General features: G+C 43.0%; 1 protein-coding gene across 1 annotated transcript in view; it reads right to left on the reverse strand.

Moving 5' to 3' along the window:
• Positions 1-21,549, reverse strand: part of babam2 (BRISC and BRCA1 A complex member 2) — a 102,483-nt gene that overhangs the window by 73,202 nt on the left and 7,732 nt on the right. Inside the window, exon 4 of the mRNA XM_083792880.1 lies at positions 19,729-19,823. Within this exon, the coding sequence (XP_083649006.1) occupies positions 19,729-19,823 (95 nt within the window). The remainder of the gene's footprint in view (positions 1-19,728; positions 19,824-21,549) is intronic.

A 21,549-nucleotide genomic window follows, 5' to 3' on the forward strand; every position in this document is an offset into this window, starting at 1 on the left:
AGAGGCTTAATTAGGAAATGTACATGTTGGATGGAAATGGAAATGAGAATCAACGGGAGGCACACTGGTGGGAAAAATATTTATACTCGCGACGAGAACAAACAACGTTTGTCGGGTCGGGTAATGGCCAAAATCTCAGCAGCACAACGCTTCCCATCGCCGAACCAGAGGAAGATGGCGGTGCCAGTCTGCCAAAGAAAGGATGTCCTGTTGCACCACAGCATGAGCGCAGCATGGCATCCTGATTCCACTAGCATCACATCTCTGGCTTTTTTTTTACGTCAAGCTAAAATCACTGACTCTCAACCTCTTTTCATTTCAACAAACTGCCTGTTTGATACAAATTTAAAAAAAAACCCCATTAAAACCTGGAACACATCTGTGTCACCTTAGCTTTTAACCACTTTTAACCATAATTGTATACTTTAGCTATTGGAAAAATAGCAGATATACAAGCTCATTGTAGATCGTCTATTTTTGAAAAATCATGAAAATGTGTGCAAATCTATAATACACATTCTTTCTCAGTGAAGGTTTTTAACTCTTCACTGAGGGTCCCTGGTGATGGTTCTACTTTAACCATTTTGATATATAATTTATATATGGATGGATTATCCAATATCAGTAATTTCAACATATTTTCAGATAGGGGCCGGGAGCAATCCGGGGAATCCAAGCTAATAGAAACTGCAGGCTTTCTATTCCTGAAAAGTTGCAATGCAATATGGAACCCATCGTTCTCATGATAATAAAAATAATAATAATAATCAATCTGCCTAACGATGAGACTGAGTAGAAAGAAACTGTGGTATGTTATCATGAACATTAGTGACAACCAATGAAGTGGTCCTTTAATGTAACACTGAGAGCGTACAAATGGAACCAAATGGACTGTGGCCATTCATACACTCTCAGAGTTACGGACCCATAAGGGTCCATTTGCGTCTTATTCCTAACTATCAATCACTTAGCTGGGGACCCCCTGGAACCCGCTCAATGACCCCTGAGGCTACCCAGGCCAGAAGCCACGCTGAGAACCAGCGTGCTAAACGATAATTGAGCTGTCTGTTTGCTATGAGCGAGTGACATAATGGAATGATACATATATAGAGCCTAGACTACCCCGCCCAGATCAGCTCTTATATTGCAACTGGATTGCGGTGCAAAGTTTGTTGGACAGATATCAAAGCTGTAGTATAGGTCTACCACCCACTGTAGCATGACGGATATCAATAATTGCCGTGTACCATTTCTATACAAATTCAATACCATACAATACAATAACTCTCCTCCCACCAAGCTGATTTGCATGGCCAGTGCCAACAAACAACATTGACCCCCACTGACTGAGGCCGGAGGCGGGAACCAATATGCAAATCCACCGCGCGGAAACCACAATTGTATGCAGCCACCTGTCGCGCATCGTAAGCTACGCCAGGCTCAAAACAACAGTTTTCCACCAACCTAATTCCACAAAACTGAGGGAAAGGCACCCTTTCCTCATTGACGCATACGGAATAAAATGTGGAGAAAGAAAAGTGCTCAATATTAATGCGAGCGACGCTGTGCTGGAAGCCAATATCATGAAAACATGTTGTGAGGAATCCACATGAGCATGAATGCTGCCTATTTGGTGTTGCAGGATCCGATATCCGAGATGGCAAATTCAATGGAATTGGCACTCATCAAAATATTGTTCTTTTTTTTCTTTGTAGGAAGGAATCATTGTTCCACTGATTGCACTGGCATGATCTCGTACAGTAGATTTCATAACAGGAGAGAGAGAGAGAGAGAGAGAGAATGAGAGAGAGCGTGAGAGCGACAGAGACAGAAAATGTACAACTGGAAGACAGTCTAGTGCATAGCTGTTTGTAATGCAAAGGAGAATGAGGATTAACGAGATAACACTGGCGATTTATTTACGTTTTTTGTCAAATCTTTAATTTAGGAGGGCCCGTTTGTGCCCCCAGAAGTGAAAGGGAACCCCGTTTCCCTGAACCCCGTTTCCCTGACTCACTCACTGTTCAAACTGACGCAGAGCCCAGTGGATCAGACTGTGACTGGACAAAAAGAAAAGTGACCCGATGACATGACTGCACTTCCACTGTGTAAATGTGTGGCTGGCTGGCTTCTATTCCTGATGTGCTTCTCTTACAATGCAGTGGTGTTCTGTAGAGAAAGCGTTTAGCTAAAACAATTACAGGTCAGCGCAACAGAGAATTGCTCTAGATGTATATGAGTTGTGCGTGCGTGCATGTGGGGGGGTGTGGGCGGCGTGGAGGAAACAGTCTCTCCATTAATCCCCGCAATATTAAAGTTGGAGTGACACAGGACATGTCTTCGCCTCGCGTCAACTTGTCTGCCCGTCTGTCGTTGTCTGTCTGGCTGCACATATCAGCCCCGAAGGAGAATGCATTCATTGTTTCATAACGAATGGCATAACCAACTCCCCCCTTTGCCACGAGAGAGAGAGGCGGAGGGGGGAGGCAAGGGCAAGGGCAGGCTATACAGAGCTGGTGACCTCATCGTCCTGCTCCACCAGTGGTTACCAGCAATGCCGGGATTCCCGAAATGTGGGGGCGACACAAACAAGGACGGGCATTGTCCAAAAGAGGCAGCCAGCGCTCCGGGGCAGGAGAGAGCTGAAACCAGAGAGAGAGAGACGGCGGAGGAAGTGCTGTGTCAGGTCTGTGACACAGAACATCACTGAAACTCCACTGAGGAGAAGAGGAGAATGGAGGCCGATATGGAGGTCAAGGCAACTGTATGCGGGCTCTGTTGGTTCACATGGACAATTTATACTGATGTTGCGCAAAGAAAACAGCCGATCTACAAGCTCACACCGCGTTGCTTTGCGAGCTTGTAGATGACACCAGTGCACCGCTGCATTAAAGGAGAATTACGGCCAAGCCCTTTTCTTACCATAATCTGATGTTGTTATATCAAGCAGTGTTAGAGGCTGGAAAAGTCTAGCTCTGAGCATGGTAGTGGAGGAGCTTAGGGATATGTCACGCTAATTCATCTAAAAGCGCTAAATTGTGCACAGATGTAGCCCAGGGCATGCTCCAATGATTCAGCTAGGGCGCCCTAGCCGGTGAACTCTGGGGATGCCACAGCGGCCAAATGCATATGGACACCATTAACAACCTGTATAAAGCAAAAATGTCTACATTTCATTATGCTTTAAGTAGCACATGCGACGTGTCAAACTAGAGGGTTGTCATGATTCTGAATCCATTCCAAGCATTAGTTTTGCACGAAAAACACTCCTTGGGCCAAAAATGTCAATAGCCGTCATTACAAATGTGATGAGGTCATCACATTTGGACACATTTAAAAGTGGCTATGTGCTTGGGAATCATTTGATTAGTTGATTTGACGGCCCAACCCAACCCATTGATGCTGAGTGCCAAGCAGAGGCACCGGGTCCCATTTTGACCTTGGAGTATATATGAATAGAGACGGCACCTGGAGGAAACCCCGAGGCGAAATGGACATAGTGGCCGAATTTGGTATTGCAGCACTGGGCCAAACACATGAACGCGCTGGTCCGTTGACTATCATTGTGCACGTTCACGATGACACGTGAACGTTGTTTCATACGTGAACGCACGTGAACGTGTGCAATGATAGTCAACGGCAGCGCGTTCATGTGTTTGGGCCCAATCCATCCCAGAATGCACTCTGTTCCTACTCGGAAGGAGGAGTGAAATCGCCTCATGCGCTTTAGAGCAACTTGGATGGAGGAGCAAAGTGGATGGGAGGAGAACTCGGGTGCCTCGGGTGTCTCTATTCATACTGTATATACTCTAAGATTTGTACAGTCTTTGGTATGACGCGGGCGGGGATCGAACCCCCAACCTCCCAGTCTCAGGGCGGACACTCTAACCACTGTCTGGTCGAGGTGGACATAAAAACATCAGATTAAGGTAAGGAAACTTTCATCTGGAATTCTCCTTTAAGCATAAATGAAGCATACTGTAACTTACAGTAGTATCTAGTAATCTACTGTCACAGTGATGTAGTTTCTTGTACAATCATCTGGCTGCCGTCACGTCATTACTAGTCCACCAGCTCATTGTTCCTGACGGCACGTTGGTCCGACTACCACATTACTAACCCTACCCCTAACCGCACACGAAGCCACGTAGTCGGAGTAAGGGATGTCGGAGTTATGGGCAGTCCCCATTCATCCGACTAGAAGCTCCACCAGACTTTGGATGGTCTAGCACAAAAAAAAAAAAAAAAAAGCTGAAACCTGTGGCCTGTAGAATTATGTTACTAGGGTTTTCCCGATCTGATCACGTGTTCGGAAATTGGGGCCGATCACGTCATTTTCAAATGACCGGAAGCAAAAAAAACGTAATCGGGACATCCCTAGTATCAATATTATATCCATATCATGATATTAGAGAATTATATTTGTGATATGGCATAAGTGTTCTATAAAAATATAAATATTGGGGATCGGGAAAAATCCGTATCGGCAGATACTCAAAATCAAATGATCGTTATCGGATCGGGAGCGAAAAAAAGCGTGATCGGGACATCCATAGATGTTACCATAGGTAAGTGTCACTGTTTGATGACGTTGCGTAGAGTGGGCCTCATGGGTATAAGAGGTGGCTGAAATGTGTCAGAATAACGCGTTTTATATTAACTGTACAAATTATGTGAAAACAAGCCTAGAAGAGTCTGTGGCAAATTTGGGGGCAAGTGGAGTGCTGGCTGGGTCAGCCCGCGATGAGCTGACACACACAGCGACGTTGCCTCTCTGATTTTGGTAGTGGGATGAGACTACCCTCACAGCAAGTTCAGTGTGTTAATAACCCAGTGACAGCAATGTGCAGTCAGTGTACAGTAACGTTTGCAGAAGCACGCAATGTGTCACGTACATGCACTTTAAAAATACAGTTGATTTCCAGTGAAGTTACGCTGAAATGTTGCAACATAGCAATTGTGAAAGGGGAGGGAGAGAGAGTAGGCCCCAAGCAGCTATCAGAGTGCAAAGCCAAAAACCAGTGTGCAAAGGTGCATACACACATTCTTAATCTTGATTGATTTTATAATGCTCTGGTGAGGGCTGTGTGCGCCAAATGAATCCATTTCCAATACCGTTTCATGGGATATGCTTTTGGAGTAATGGTCGGGTGGTTCTGAGGTGGCGCATGGCTGAAGGTTTCTGTCTACCACTGTGGAGAAGAGGGCGTTGCATCCTCCACGGAGCCTCCACAGGAGCACAAGTGGCCGTGATCACTGGAGGGACACCCGGGAGGGAATGATGGGCAATCTTTGTCGCTGCACTATAGTGCCTCCTACGGGTTGGGGTGGGAAGCGCCTGTCAGAGGGGTGTGTCAAGCGGGCGGGGTAGGGTGGAGATATGTCCTCACTGACAGGTGAGCCAGTAGGAACAGCAGTGACAAAAGCACACAGAAGATGTGTGGGGAATTCAGGTATTTAATTTGCATACATTTGGCGGAAGGGGGGATAATTGGCTACTCTAAATTGTATAAGAAAAAAGAAGAACTAAAGGGGCGGCATGCAGTGGCTCAAGGGTCGAGTGGCCGGTAGAGCAGCAGGATGGGAACCGCAAGGTTCCCAGTTCGATCCCCGGCTCCCCCAGAGTTAGTGTCGAAGTGTCCTTGAGCAAGACTCTGAAGCCCAAATTGCTCCGGATGTGCAGGTTGGTGCCTTGCATGGTTTCCTCCGCCATCGGTGTATGAATGTGTGTGTGAATGGATGAACGTAATGCACAATCTATGTGAAGCACCTTGGATAAAAGCACTGTATAAATTCACCTTTTACGAAATGCACCAATTAAACATAAATGATGTGGGAAAACACAGTTTCACTTGTTCAAACAAAAAAGATGCAATGGAACTGCAATTGAAATAAATTGGAACCCAGGGAGAAAAACAGGCCCATCTTTCAGAAACCACAAAATCCATCACATCTGCATGTGCTCTCGATCGTGCTGCGTGGATGAAATACGCGTGTCAGTTACTTTCTCCACAGGGGGTGAACTGTAATGGCCTTATCAATGTCCTCACTGTTATTTCCTGGCTCCGTGTGGACCTTTAATCCAATTAGTCGTCACAGTAGGACACCCTGGTTAAACCCGTGTGTCAAATGATAAATAAATTAAAAAAACTGACTGCCTCGTATACGTAGATAAAATACTGTTGCATTCTGGTGCCGAAAGTAGGATATCTGTGCATGAGATGCCTTTCTTAATGGCATTAACTATACATGGTATTAATAATAATATCAATACTAAAACCGCATTAGAGTGGATTAACAGTTTTAAGTGTCCAAGCCAATTCAGAGAAACGTGTATAAAAGGGTCAAAATCACAGCGGAGTGTAGTCTAAATATAATCTTAAATTATTTAGACTACAGAGGTTCAGAAAGGAAAGAGGCCATTTCCACGTGTGTGGCAATGTTCTACAAATTTGAATTATACGGTTCTTTCCAAGAAAGGTCAACACTTGCTAAGCAGTTCACTTTGTACAGTTCAGTTCACAGTCAAAGCATTGTGTACAGTTGGTTGAACTCAGTAAATGTGTGTAGATTATGTATTGTATTGTTAAATTATATGTTTTAATGTTGGAAGTTACAAATGTAACTGTGTAAAAAAAAGAAAAGACTATAAATAATTCAAATTTACATTTTGCTGAGTACATTGCTTCAACAATACTGATCTATAAAATGTACAATAAATTGTCTCAATGGATGTCCGGGAAAGAACAGCAGCATTTGTCGCGACCCACGGGTTGAGAACCCCTGGTCTACAAAGTTGTGTTTTATTTCTTGTATGAGTAACAACCATACCGGTGTTTCCCCTAAAGACGGTTTATGCCTAAATCGGGCTCCGCCACACTAAACATTGACAGAATCATGTCTTCCTGTGCCACCCGTCTGTGGCCAATATTTATCTTGGGCCAGCTAGAGAGAGGGGCTGCCATCTGAAAATGTATCATAATTATAATATATAGGCCAAGAGAAGATATTTGTTTTTTTGCGTTCTTATTTCTTAATGTGATTTTTATAGATGCTGGCAACCTGATCCAACACATCGCTGTAGACTTGAAAGTGTGAGGCATGATTAAAAAAAAAAAAAAAAACTCCAAAGTATTACATTAATCTCTGCTAGTCGCTAATTCAAGTGTGGGCTCACGCCCCGTTTTGCCCTCAGTGTGCCAAGTCTAAGATCACACTAAACTACATGCCATGTGTTTAGGACACTTGGCATTCTCAGCCCACAGTGTTCTGCCATGTAAACAGGGCGGCTCATGTCCAACAACGCTGAACAACTTGTTGACAGAAATAGCCCTTTCTAACTACTTCTGTCGCGGTTCAGCAAGTTCTTTGGCCCAAGTCCGCAAAACACGCCGGCGACCAATACCACGGCACTCCTTAGGTTTCGGCAGTTTTCTCCTATCCGGCATGCTGTTGTTTAGGAATGGCCAAGGCGCTTTTCACAAGCCATCTCTGGTGGCAGCCGGGTTTGCCCACTAAAAGCATTCCCAGACCTGCCAGTACACTTGCCAATAATAAACACTAATAAAAGCACAGGGCCATTATTCCCCAAAGCAGGAAGGAAGAGAGAGCAGCAGTTGGTACACTGTGCTCAGGTCAACATAACCTTTTTCTTTACAGGCCATCTGAGGCCCATTGTTACTACAGTAACAAGGGACGAGTAACACTGGCAGAAAGGAAGCCTTCGCCGATGCCTGGCATTCAGGATTGCCAGGGGTAAACTGCATTTAGGAATGTTTCCTTTTCCCCTTACCACGAACGGGCGTGGATTGGCTTTTTAATTGCCTTTTCTCAGCAGGAGGAGACGTCATCCAGATATATATATATATATACAAATTAAGGACAATGACTTATTGTGCGAGATTGTAGCTTCTCTGAGGAGTCTTAACTTTAAAACGGCTGTAAAAACAAGCACTCTATGTGCCCGTGTGAAATATACACACACTTAAAGATGGAGTGCCGTGATGTTTTCTTCTTCATGTGTTTATGAGGTGACAGTACTTCATTAGACTCCTTGGTGTGGTTGTTATGTGCAATGATGTCTTCCCTTTGTATTTAGGGATTCTTCCTGGAGGCTATAACCTTGCCAGTCAAACGTGCCAATGTAAAAAAACAGTGATATAGTGACATCACAATATCATCCTCTCCCCTAACCCCTCCCCCTTTAACATACAACAACAACTGTGGTTGCGGCTTCAGTTCAGGTGGATCACCACCCATCACCACCCACTAGGCAAACTTAATGAAGTGATGGGAGTGTCCACATCAAACAAAACGACATTTTAACTTTTTTGAAAAGAATCTTCATCCACATAACAATAATACTTGATGATCATGTTTTAGGATGGGGGAAAAAATCACGGCACTCCATCTTTAATATCTGTGAACAGAAGCGTTGGCGGCAAATTATACAACAGCTCTGTCTCACCTCCCTGAGCCCTAGAAGCAACCAAACATTACAACACACAGTCTGTGTGATGCAACCATTTTATAACTCCGTATTGAAACAAGGGAAGCACCTTTACTGTAGAACATGCTAGTATTTTATGTTCTCGGTTCCTCTATAGAATCAACAAGTGTTCAGACAAATGATGAGCTGTGCAAATACAGTCTGTCTCTTCCCCAATAGTAAAAAAAAAAAAAGAAAAGAAAAAAATGTTCCTCATAGACCTTTCTAAAAGTATTTATATAAAAGACGTTTCCACCGCGGACAAAGCTGTGGCTGAGTTGTGGCGACAAATGACAGTAAACACAATGTTTTGGGCCGATTTGTAAGAAGAACAACATGGCAGGATACAACACATTTTGTTTTGTTTTTCTTCTTACAAATTATTTGATCAGCGAAAAACATTGTGTTTATTGTTCATGATGTGTCACAACTCCAGTTGGCTTTGTCCGTGGCGTAGTCGTCTTTAAATAAATACTTTTTGAACTACAAGTCTATGAGGAAAATGAATGAGAAATTCACTTCTGGTTCTAGCCTTGTCATGAAATGGGACGGGACTGCGACGCTCTATACAGGTATATATATATTGGTGTTACACTAAAAACTTGGCTTCCCATCATGCACCTGTAACCAGTTGTAGTTCACAGTGTGAAGCTCTCAACAGTGCCATTTCAGGTCGGACGTACAGTACATGGAGACCGTACATACATACAGTCAGACAGACACACATAGCTATACATACTGTAGGAGACGGTGTGCCACCGCTTTAAAAAGAAAAGAGCGAGGCAACAGGTAGGCATCACAATGTAGCTGTAACAACAACACTGCCTTGAACACATCGGTTTTAATGTCGCTATCCCAGACATCATTATGTGTTGTCCTTCTAGTGGAAAACAAGACAAACCACTCGGTGCATTGCAAAACCTACTGTATAACTCCTGCTCTATGCACCTGGCTGTTGAAAGTGCTTGACGAGATAGTGGACACGGTCGGGTAATTCCCAGTGCAGAATTATGTGGAGAGTGGAGGGTGAGTGGGCCGTTGCTAGGGCTACTATCAGCAAAGGCCTGTATCCTCATGACCTTAACCACTTAAACAATACATTGCATTAGAGCCTGTAGATTTTCTTTTTTAAATGCTATTCTTTTGAAAATATGTGCCTATGAAGTAGGGATGTGAATTATCGATGAATGCATTGATAGTTAATTGATACGTTTTGATAAGGTTATCGATCGATTAACCAGTTAGTTGATAAGCAGCGTTTTTGTAAAAAAATTGGAGAATCTTAATTTCCCTCAATGTCTAACATACAAATCTAAATTTTGCTGATATACAGAAATAATACAAAAGGCATATTATATTCTTTAATACAATATTTATTTGCCCATTGATGATACAGGGCCAGGCAATGGCAGATGTGTATGTGCGTTCCTCTGCCACACTCGCGTGACCGCATAGCATTACATTCACAGAAAACCACCCAATGATAGAACCGCATCATTTTCGATTAATTACGATTAGTAACTAATTGTGAACGACTAACGACTAATTTCTTAACGGCGAATAATCGATTAACGATTAACTATTAACATCCCTATAAAGCCAAAAATAGGGATGCCAGCCAGTGACAGTGGTTAATAAGGATTTGACTGACATGGTTATCAGCATGCTTCAACCCTAATTCCGTCCATTAAACGATCTACAAGATCACAACGCATAGTAGATTGTAGATCAAAAGATTGTTATACATTCATTTCAAAACTTTCTGCATATGGAGTACATTCTTCTTTTGGTACTTATATTTATTTTTATAAAAAATACCTTTACAGAGTTTTTCTACATTTTGAATTGATACTTTCACTTAAGTAAAAGAAAGAACGCGAGTACTTTTCCCACCGCTATAGTAATGGTTTTGCACTCGCTCCTGCTGCGGTCACGAGCGCACAACTCAAATGGGTTGGTTATCCGCTGCCCAGGCCGGGGGTGACGACAGGCCTGACGACTCAGGCAAATATAGGCTAGGCTAATTCCTGGCTGGCCAGGTGGAGAGAGCCTGCTAAGACAGCCTGCTGTATAGCACAACGCAACAGCAGAGGACCATTCTGGAATTTCCTGTATAACTAGACAGAGCCAGCTTGTCTATACGTCTATAAAGTGGTGTGTGTGTGTGTGTGTGTGTGTGTGTGTGTGTGTGTGTGTGTGTGTGTGTGTGTGTGTGTGTGCGCGTGCAGGATGGATGAGTGGGAACATGTCGATAGGGCAGATATCGAAGTCATGTAGAGAGCCAGGTTAACTGCAGGGCGTGCGCGCGGGCACACACAAACACACACACACACACACACACACACGCGCGCGCGTTGAGAAAGATGCAAAACACTGGGGAAAATCCCAATCCCTGTGTTGTTTAGCGCTAAGTGGAGCTTTGGACAAGTCTAGACCAGAAAAATGATACATTACACACAAAAGAAGGGGGCAGATGGGCAGACAAATGGTATAGGAATAGCCGGTAAAGGAGAAAGAAGAAAAGGGGCAATTATAGATAAATGTTCACAGGTGCCTTTGAGCATAATACTGTAGTGTACACATACGCGCGCACGCACACACACACTTGTCGCTGCCCCAGCATGGGGGCCAATAATGTGTATAACATTTGTTACTTCATGTCCCATAGCCTCTGTCCAGACTGCTTACTGTGTGTGACCGGAACATGAAAGTCCACAAAGTACACATGGCCGACGTGAGGTTTAGTGTCTCCAGATGTGAGACGCTGCCGCGCAGAAAGCCCAGAGCCTCCCCTTGATCTGGCTCGGGTGGATTAATGAAACGCAAAAAAGGGGTTGTGACGGCTGAAAGGTCGTTCAGAAAAGAACAGGGGAGGTCACCCCCCCCCTAAAAATAAAAAATAAAAAATTAAATAAAAATCTCAAACAGCTCCCCTGTGTAAATAATACCGTACAGAATACACATAGAGCATGCATTCTGAAAGAAAGATGAGCTTTATTTGACTTCTAGTCCTCCTTGCATGTTGAAAAAAGAGAACAAGCAAATACATGCAATCGCTAATAATACCGTCTACGCCGGGTGGGCATGTCAAGCAAAGAGATGTTTATGCAACATACACAGTTAGGTGCGTAGTAGTGAGTCACTCGAAAATAGGGGGGGGGGGAGAGAAAGACCGCAGTGATGCAATAGAACATCTAACTACGCAGGAGCCCCCCCCCCCCCCCCCCCCCACACCCACCTCCCCATCCTGCCTGTGTCATTTCCCCCTATACTCCTCCTGACCTGATGCTTTCCCAGCAGCTCGTGGGCAGCCAATCCCAGTTGTATTCCTGTCATAGGCTTTCGGGTATTCCTGGGAACAGGAATCCGCCCACGCCTCCCCCTCTCCCATAATCCCACCAAATCAGTCGGTCAAAATAATCTTATGACATATTGGACCAGTGGTTGGAGTGTGTGGTGTGGTTTGCTACACTCCACAAAGTAAACGTTACTGGGGGGGTCAACCAGTAAAGACACCCTGCGTGCATGCACCCGCCTGGGTGACGGAAGACGGCAGACTGCTGAGCAAGCGCTGGCGCTTTGGCATGGGGGGGTCAGATTAACATATGGAATGAATTCTGTACTGGCTATATATGTAGCGTGTCTTGAGTGTACAGTGTTTGATGAGCTCAGATCAACATATGGAATGTCAGAACAGGAAGGACGGGTGGGGAGGATCAACATATGGAATGTCAGAACAGGTCATATATCTCCATATATGGAGATCTAAGGGTTTGAGATTTTAGGTCAGATGTAGAGTTGCTGGCCGGCTCCAGCAGATCTACTGTACTGTAAGTGTCGCCATGATGTCATGTGATGACCATATATGGAGGCGTGATGTCACGAGGCGTGACCATATATGGAGGCGTGTTGATGTCACGAGGCGTGACCAATGGAGGCATGGGTGACTAACTAACTAACGGACCGACAGGCAGACGGGAGATGCAGGTTTTCATAGTAAAGGGAATTTTAAAAGTAAGTAGAGGAGGTACGATCTACAAAGTGGTTGGAAAGGGAGGTGTGCTAACAATTCATTTAAATCAGTCGTCGGCCCGGTCCGACTGTGGCCGTCAGGTCAAGGAAGGTGTGCGTGTGTGTGTGTGTGTGTGTGTGTGTGTGTGTGTGTGTGTGTGTGTGTGTGTGTGTGTGTGAGACAAGTTCACACTGGGACACAAACAAGCAGAATGGAAGGGAAACGTGAAACAAATAATTTAGTCTAATCTAATCTAATCTAATCTCTCTCTGCGCTGCAAGGTTGGAGTGGTGAGCGGAGACGGAGCAGGGTGAGGTCAAAACAACAGTATAAAGATACTGTACGCAAACGTCATCTACTGGTTATTTCTCATTTACCAAAAGAGATGTGTCTCAATAGCCTGTCCTCTCTTGCACAACATGCCTTCTGCATGTCCACGCCTCAAACATGCTTATTAACACAAACACACACACGCACAAATGCACTCTCACACACAATATGTTGATATTACTATACTTGTGAGGACATCTACATTTAAGAAGGGAAATTTTATGAATGCTATTTTATTTATAATTTTGACATTTTTAACCCTAGCCCCAAAGCCAGAGTTAAAGCTGCTATAAGCAATAATAAGTCAACATTTTAATGTTTTTATTTTTTATTGAGTGGTGCAACCACTCCAAGGAACAGCAATGTCCGTGTCCGCCTATGTGTTCAACTATGTATGTGTTAATGAGCACGAGTATGACTATTAGTACCAGTAGGGGCACTGTTGTGCCAGAAAGAGAGATAGTGCTGTACTGTTGCCTGCTAATGAGAGAGAGAGAGAGAGAGAGAGAGAGAGAGAGAGAGAGAGGAGGGGGGGGGGGGGGAGTTGCACCACTCAGTTCACACAGGTGTGATTTATTATTATTCAGGCAGCCAGCAATGGGTAAAACACTCCCATCTAGAGGCCGCAATCTGCATTTTTTCCGACCAATGACAAAGCTTCTAGGAACATCTTTGAATGCAGATGGTGGCCCCTAAATGTGTCAAAGAGCCAAAAAAGAATTGGGAGCGTTGTACTCATTGCTGGCTGTCTGAATAGCAAAAAAAAAGTAATTAAAATTTTGACATATGTATTGCTTATAGGTGGGAACCCCTTTTGGTGTTTTAAGCATTATGTATACTTTAGCTATTGAAAAATAGCACATCTACAAGCTCTAGAGCTTGTAGATCTGCTATTTTATGAAAAATCATGAAAATGTGGCGCAAATCTTTGAATTTCAGAGCGAACATTTTTTTACTCAAATCTTTGGTTCTGGGAGGTCCATGGAACAACATATTGTTGTTCCATGTTGGCGGCCAAATACGTATATAATTCTGGGGGTCCTTGACATGAAATAGTTTAAGAACGACTGACTTAGAAACGTAGGTTTTTCAGAAAACTGTCTTGATTTAGAAGACATTTTGTAGAATCGTTCTCAGGTCTAAACGGGTTAAGTACTGTGCGCCGGTGTTGAACAAGAACGAGGGAAAGTGTCCTTGCAATGTCTATTTCTCAAATTCTGCCAACTGTACTTGTGTGGCCCCCACAAAAGTAATACAAGTACACACACAATGACAGACAGACGCACAGTCTTGGCCACTCCTATTTATACTCCGTGTAGCCAACGGCATGCACTGTAGCCTTTCTTCACATTGCCAGACTGTCTCTTTCATCACTCCTACACTGATATTCAATACTATTATACTTTGAACTTAAGGTTAACCCATTATAAGACCTGAGGCCATTCTACAAATGCTTTAGAAATCAGTAGGTCTGAAATATTTTCGTGCCAAGGACCCCCCAAAAAATTATATTGTATTGCCAGGGACCCTGCCACCCCAGAAGCGACGATTTGTGTTAAAATAATGAAAAACGTACACTTTCAACTTTAAGATTCTTCTTTCTTATTTCTTCCAGCGCGGCACGAAGTGACCCTCTGTGAGCTTATATCAGAGTTTAAAATACTGTAGGGTGCATTTTGCATCCCAAAACGCAGTTTATAGTTAAGGGACGCAATAAAACAATGACCTCTGCATCCACGGGATGCACTACTGTACTGTTTTTTGTTCTAGTTTATTTTGCTAGCTTTAGTTATAATAACCATTTCTTCTGTTTCCTACATGAATATAATCACATTATAACCATATACAATGAAATGGGAGTAATGCTGCAATTTGTAAAAGAAATAACGTTGTTGAAGTGGGACTTATGTCCCTGGGACTCATCTAAAAGACCATCCCTGCAACCCGGGACTCATTACATTTAAAACCTATTTACATCACTGATATATACCTGCTATTTTTGAGAACCAATGTTCTAAACCATTGTTCTAAGAGTTTTCAGGAAAAAAATACATTGCTATAATAGCTAAAATGACACAGATTCTTTCCCGATTTTAACTGGTTAACACACCCGGATATGCGTGAGGCTTTCAGCGGCAAAGATTTACATACAAGTAGGATGATTATCATGATTTCCAGTCACTGAAACAAAGTCGACTATATAATGATCAGAATTAGAATAATTGTTGCATTGCCGTGTACGGGGGAACTGGTGGAGGAAGTTGTCTCGAGTTCCCCACCATAGATAGGCCTTGTTCGACATGTGTGCATCACATGTGTGCCTTTGTTTAGCACATCGCTAAACCTTTCTGGATTAGAGAACAGCGATGGATGTCTCTTGTCTAAACAGAAACATGGATACACAAACCTGCAACGAGCCCCTTTGAGTAGAGGGCCAAAAACACAGAGCCAAACAGAGGAGGCTAATGATACCCTTAGCTGGCTATAAACAAGAGGAACATGTTGCTGAGACATGAGGAATTCAGCTAGGCACTGAGAGACGAGCTAAAATTAGACCGTGTGTTTACCACCTTCTGAGACAAGAAAATGGCTTGAAACCTGTTGCTTTTTTACCCCCAGTAACAATGCACTGAAATTCAAGCACTTTAGGGACTATTTATTGCCAAAGGTATTCACAGATGAATTTAGTTCGTTGTATTTTAGGGTGTATGCCTAAGGTATATTTTTCTTACTCCAAGATTACACATTTTAGTGAATGAAATGTTTATTAAGCAAGCAGAGTATGTTAACTATACTTAAACCCCAGCAACCGCATGTGTAGGGCTGTCATGGTTACAAATTTAAGTTGACGATTAATTGTCACACAAATAATTGTGATTAACGATCACTGACACATTTAATGTTTCATATTTTTTCTTTCCAAAAAATTTACAAAATAGCGGAAATAGTTACAACAAGCTTTCAACACACAAAGTGCCGTGTTGAAAGCTTGTAGATCTGCTGTTTCTGCAATTTTTGAAAAATGTTTGAAAACGTATGGAAATTTTTCAACATGGAAATTGCAAACAATTGACGATTATGCAAAAACAATTGCGATTAGGCGATTATGTAATAATTGCAACAGGCCCAACGACGTGACTCATCGTGAGCTCTGATCTTTTCAAAAACTAATTTATTTTGTATGAATTTTCTAAAAGCAATGTTTAAAGTGGTTAAATATTATTTGGTAGAGTATTATTATGACTGCACTGTCCAAACCGGTCTGGGCTGTGTCGGCGATCAACAGGCTCATGAAAACACAGTATTCCATAGGGACTAGGTTCATGCGTTTACACGTGGCTCCTTCCAAATTCACACCGTCACTCAACATTTTACTGTTGCTGGTAAAACGGAGCACTGTCCCCCCCACATTTCCTGTGGTGTATGGTGGGGAAAAAAGTAAGGATTCTATTGGGAATGCACGTCTTTACAGAGTCGAGGGGATGGACTTACTGAAAATGTACGGGGGGGGGGGGAATTACTTTAGGCCAGTGAGGGGGAGAGGAAGATCTCGCGGCGGGGTAGAGAGAACGAAAACGAGGGAGGATTATGAAGGCATGAGCAGAAAGACGGAGGAAGAATGCAAGCAATAGAATAAACAAACCGGGGGCTGCCATGCCAAGCGCTGGCTCAACCGAGGTACTTCCCCTTATGTGCACAGCTGGATTTACGAGACGGTGAGCAATAGTGCCCCTCCTGTCTCCCAGACTCTGACACAGGCAGGGGAATTTAACTTCCCTGTGCTAGGCCGCTTTAAAAATAGCATGGTGGACAACCGAGAGCGCTATAGTATCCTAATAGCAACAACAACAATAGCACCTTGCCAAGGCCCAGAGTGCCTTGTCTGTCTGTCGCTCAGTGTCTCTGAAAAACATGTCCACGGTCTGGACTTTTCCACCCGTCTCCAAGCTAAGCCTATACTTGGTTGTCAGAAACTTGACGCATGGTGCGTGTGGGTTGTGGGGTTGTCACTGTGAGTGTCAGTTAGAGCAGTGGTACTCAGCCTGTGGGTCTGACTGGAACCCCCAGGAGGGTCGCCACATGATTTTTCTCCCTTGTTCTTCTGTGGTACCCCAAAAATATATATATATATATATCCACCATTTAAAGTTTGATGCACGGTCACGTCAACAACTGATTTCTCCGTTGAAATATCAATTGTTTCTCATCGAGGAACACAATCTTGCAAGTTGCAATGATGTATAAAATGCCTCAGAGTCTGTGTTTGCCTACATAGACTTTAGTGAGGCAGAAAGCAGGACAGAATGAAGGAATAAGTATGAAGAATAAGTCGTTGATGACTGAACGGTGCACCACGTTTTGAACTCGGACGGACACAGCTTATACATCCACCTGCTGAATACATTTCTCAATTTTCTCATACCTTTTTGACATTTAAAGGCTGAATCAAAGGTGAAAAGAATTTGCTTGTCAAGTGTCAAGTTGGTTGCCAGTGGCGTACTCAGCAAATATCAGATCTAAAAGCTAGCTCGCAACGTGTCACGGATGTGCCGTGACGTGTTGTGAGCTTGTGAATCTATCTGCAATTTAAGGCATGCAAACCCAGCATGCAACGTAAAAATTCGGCTTAAAGGGACACTTTTTGCAAAATAATATATGTTAATGACGTTTAGAAGATCTAGAACACTTTCCTGGGGTCTTTGTGTGTGTATAATATGTGGTTTTAGATATTTTAGCAATGTCCATGATGTCATGGACTGGCTGAGTGGGCTCACTTCCTTCCTGGACTACAATTCCCGTAAGGCTTTGGTGCACTGCTCCTCCTCATGGAGAGGGGGAGGACTGTCTTAAGGCTCTTACATAGTCTGGATTTTCGGTGGTTAGGTGACCACCGAACTACAACATGACGTGACGAGCCGCAGTGAAGAGCAAACCACCGCCACCGCTCGAGCCCTTTTCTCTGTTTTTACTCACCACCGATCAACGTTATTTCAGCTCCGGTGGTCAGCTCACCACCGGAGCGGTGGTCACCTCACCACCGGAGCGGTGGTCACCTCACCATCGAAAATCCAGACTATGAATGGGCCTTTACTGAGACAACATGTAGTCCAGGAAGTAAGTGAACCCAGTGTCCTTGATATCATGGACACTGCTAAAATCACATATTACACACACAAAGACCCCAGGAAAGGGTTCTAAATCTTCTAAACGTCATTAACATTACACTAAATAAATAGTTATGATACTGTTGATAACAATCACTGATTATAAGATTATAATATATCGCTCTTTATCTCTATACAAAAACATTCTTAGCAAACTCCCTCATACTGGCATACGTTACGTAACTTGCTTGTAACCGAGTCATGATTTAAGTTTATTCTCTTCATTGTTGTTGACAAAAAATAATAATAATAATCACAGCAGGAAAGTTCCAGGTAAAGAGGGTTACACGACAAGATTTGCCACATGTGTCTATGTAAAGCAGTAGTGCCCACACATTTTAGGCTTGAGAGCTACTTTCCAAATGACCAGCTCAAACACTACTCACCAAAAAAAATATTATACCATTGCTGAAAATAGAGGGGGAAATGGAATTAGTAGGGGGTTTTTATAACTTTGTAATGCTATACGTTTGTGCGATACACTCTTGAAAACAAAGTATTGCATTGTGGGTTTGAGCTTCCCTTTTTGATATCAAGTGAAGTCACCTTAATGCAGATGCCCCTTTTTTTATTATATTTTTAGGGACATGTCATGTTGTGGTCTACCAGCAAAACCTGTGTGATCTACTGGTACAGGTAGATCACAATCTACCTTTTGGGCACCCCTGATGTAAAGGCAGGCCAAAGAAGACCTAAGCGAGATGGGTGTCAGCTGGCACGGAGCAAGAGACCGGAGTAAATGGAGAGGACTCGTCGCCCAATGTTCCAATAGGAACGGGAGGAACTAAGTCTATAAGTAAGGAAGATGTAAAGGAATGCAAAATAACTACTTATTGACCCCTCTCTTTCTCTCTCTCTCTCTCTGAGTTGCTTTGCTCTTGGCAATAGTGGATGTGGCTCTAATTCATCTCCCTCTTGCTGCTAGCGTCAGTACACTGCGTTTACGATCAGCAATTTGAAGCATCTGTCTGACATTTTCAGACCACAAAATGGCATCACGTTGCACTGAAAACTGACAAAAACTCTAGTGTTAACAAGGGGGGGGGATGAGAGAAAACAAACCCAATGGCAAATTTGTTTCCTGCGCAATAGAGGACATAAATTCATTGTAAAACACACACACACACCATTGGTGTGACAGGCTATGATAAAAGATTGCACTTAAAAGCTGCAATGAATGAAACATTATTCGAACCAATCTGTATGGTAGAGTACAGTGATGGAAGAAGTAAAATGAATAAAGTATCAATATGAACTGTAGAAAAGCCATTGGTATCAAAATGTCCTTACAGTACCAATAGAGTACTTGTTATGCAGAAAGTCTAGTTTCTCATGTATAAAAATAGCCGATCTACAAACATTGATTTTCAAATAGCCAGTGTATTATATAGGGCTGAAGTGGTTAAGTAACTGTGGTAAATCTAAATTGTCAAATAACTGTAGTGGAGTACAGTACAATATTTGCCTCTGAGATGTAGTAAGTATTGAAAATTAGAAATATCCAGTAAAGTAAAATAACAAAAAGACCTCAAACTTGTACTTAAGTACAGTACTTGAGTACATCATGTACTTAGTTACTTTCCACCACTGGTAGAGTAATATAAGTAGACGAGGCGGTCTCCCTTACCCTTCCTTCGAGAAATAGCAGACCGCAGAATGCCGTGACTGACTGGCCAATCAGAATCGAGCATCCAACCGAGCAGTGTGTTAATAATAAAGACAATAGAACTCACCGGTAGTTCATCGGGTTCAGGTAGAAACTCTGCGTCCTCCCCGAAAATAAAGTCTGGCGGTAGCTCGGGATACCGAGTGTTGAATATGATGTCCCCTGCAACAGAACACACAGAGAGAGAGAAAAATAATTCACATTGGTGCCCTGCTGCACTAGACAAGATCTCGTGGGAGGAAAAGGCATCTTGCACCCTCTGTTGAACAAGTATTGTAGTGGTTTTCAACCCTTTTCATATCAAGGTCCAGTATTTATTCTGCATTCGAGCCTGCTCGGACAAGCATTTGAAGATATTTAGCCTCTCAGACCCAAAACGTAGAATATTTTGTTGCTGTATTGATGTTGGTACCATAGGAGAGATAGCGGGCAGACATTGATCAAAATAACAATTATTCTACATTCTCTAATTGTGTAGACCTCTTGCAAATTAAGTAATATTATATGTTTAACAATAATGTAACTTTTGAAACCAAATGGACCCATACGGGTCATATGGTTTCATGTCCCGCTCTCAAGAGTTAAAGATCTATAAGGGTCCATTTGCAATCATAAACAACATAGCCTACTGGCATTAAAGAAATAAAGTGATTTCCATCTCCTCTATGCGATAGTTGCTCCATGATGGCAATGACATATGAAGCCAAAGAAGAGATGTGTGTACTTTGCTCTTCAGGGATCTAGGGGATATTTGTCAGTGTGGGGTTTAGCAGGCACCCCCAAGAGTTCCCCAGTTAACCCATTTAGATTCTACAAATGTCTTCTAAAAACAGTTTTCTGAAAAACGAAACCCATGTTTCCATGTCAGTGGTTCTCAAACATTTTCATGTCAAGGACCCCCAAGATTATACGTAATTGGCCGCCGACCCACATCTGAAAACATGTTGTTCCAGGGCAGGGACCCCCCAGAAGCAAAGATTTGAGTTAAAAACGTTCACTGTGAAAGAATATTCAAAGATTTGTGCCACATTTTCAGGAATTTTCAAAAATAGCAGACCGACAAGCTCGTAGCACGGCACTCAGTACCGTGCTACGAGCTTGTAGATCATAATGCTTGTATAACATAATGCTTAACACCAAAAGGGGTTCCCGCCCCAAAATGGGTTAAAGGAATGACAGTTACGAACCAAATAAACCCTTGCGGCTGTGTAATTCAAAGGAGTGTCAAATTGGAATGGAACGGACGGTTACAGCTCCATTTGGTTCCATTTATTCACTCAAGAGTTCAATTGACACCAAGGATTGTGGACTGGTGTCCTAGAGATAAATATTGTATCAAATCAAATAGTGGTCCAGTGACGTAATGCATCTCAAACTGGGGACAGTGGGGTTTAGGGCAGTGGTTCTCAGACGTTTTTATGTCAAGGACCCCTAAATCGACATTTATTAGCCTGCGGACCCTCGTTTGAAAAGATGTGCCAGGGAACCCCATAAGAGAAGATTTGTATCACGGCTCTAGCAGTGATTCTCAACCATTATAATTTCATTATAATTGGTCTACGGACCCCCATTTAATGGCATTTCTATCTCTGGGAGACTGGGACCCCAATTTGTATCGCAAAATCATTGTTAATTTAACTCTTGAGTGTGTAACGGGTCCGTTTGATTCCATTTGTACACTCTCTGAATTACAGACCCATAAGGGTCCATTTGGTTCCCAACTATCATTTTTGGTGGGGAACCCCTGGAACTCCCTCCCTCAAGGACCCCAGGGCACTTTGGGATCCGTGGGTTTAGGGTGACTGACTAGAACAGTTTTACATGGCAAAACCAGAGGAGCTGCTTAATGGAACTGGCAAACAGTAATAGCCAGTGTGAGTGAGCATTG

Source organism: Protomyctophum parallelum, assembly GCF_964188405.1.
Source record: "Protomyctophum parallelum genome assembly, chromosome: 20".
NCBI lineage: Eukaryota > Metazoa > Chordata > Actinopteri > Myctophiformes > Myctophidae > Protomyctophum > Protomyctophum parallelum.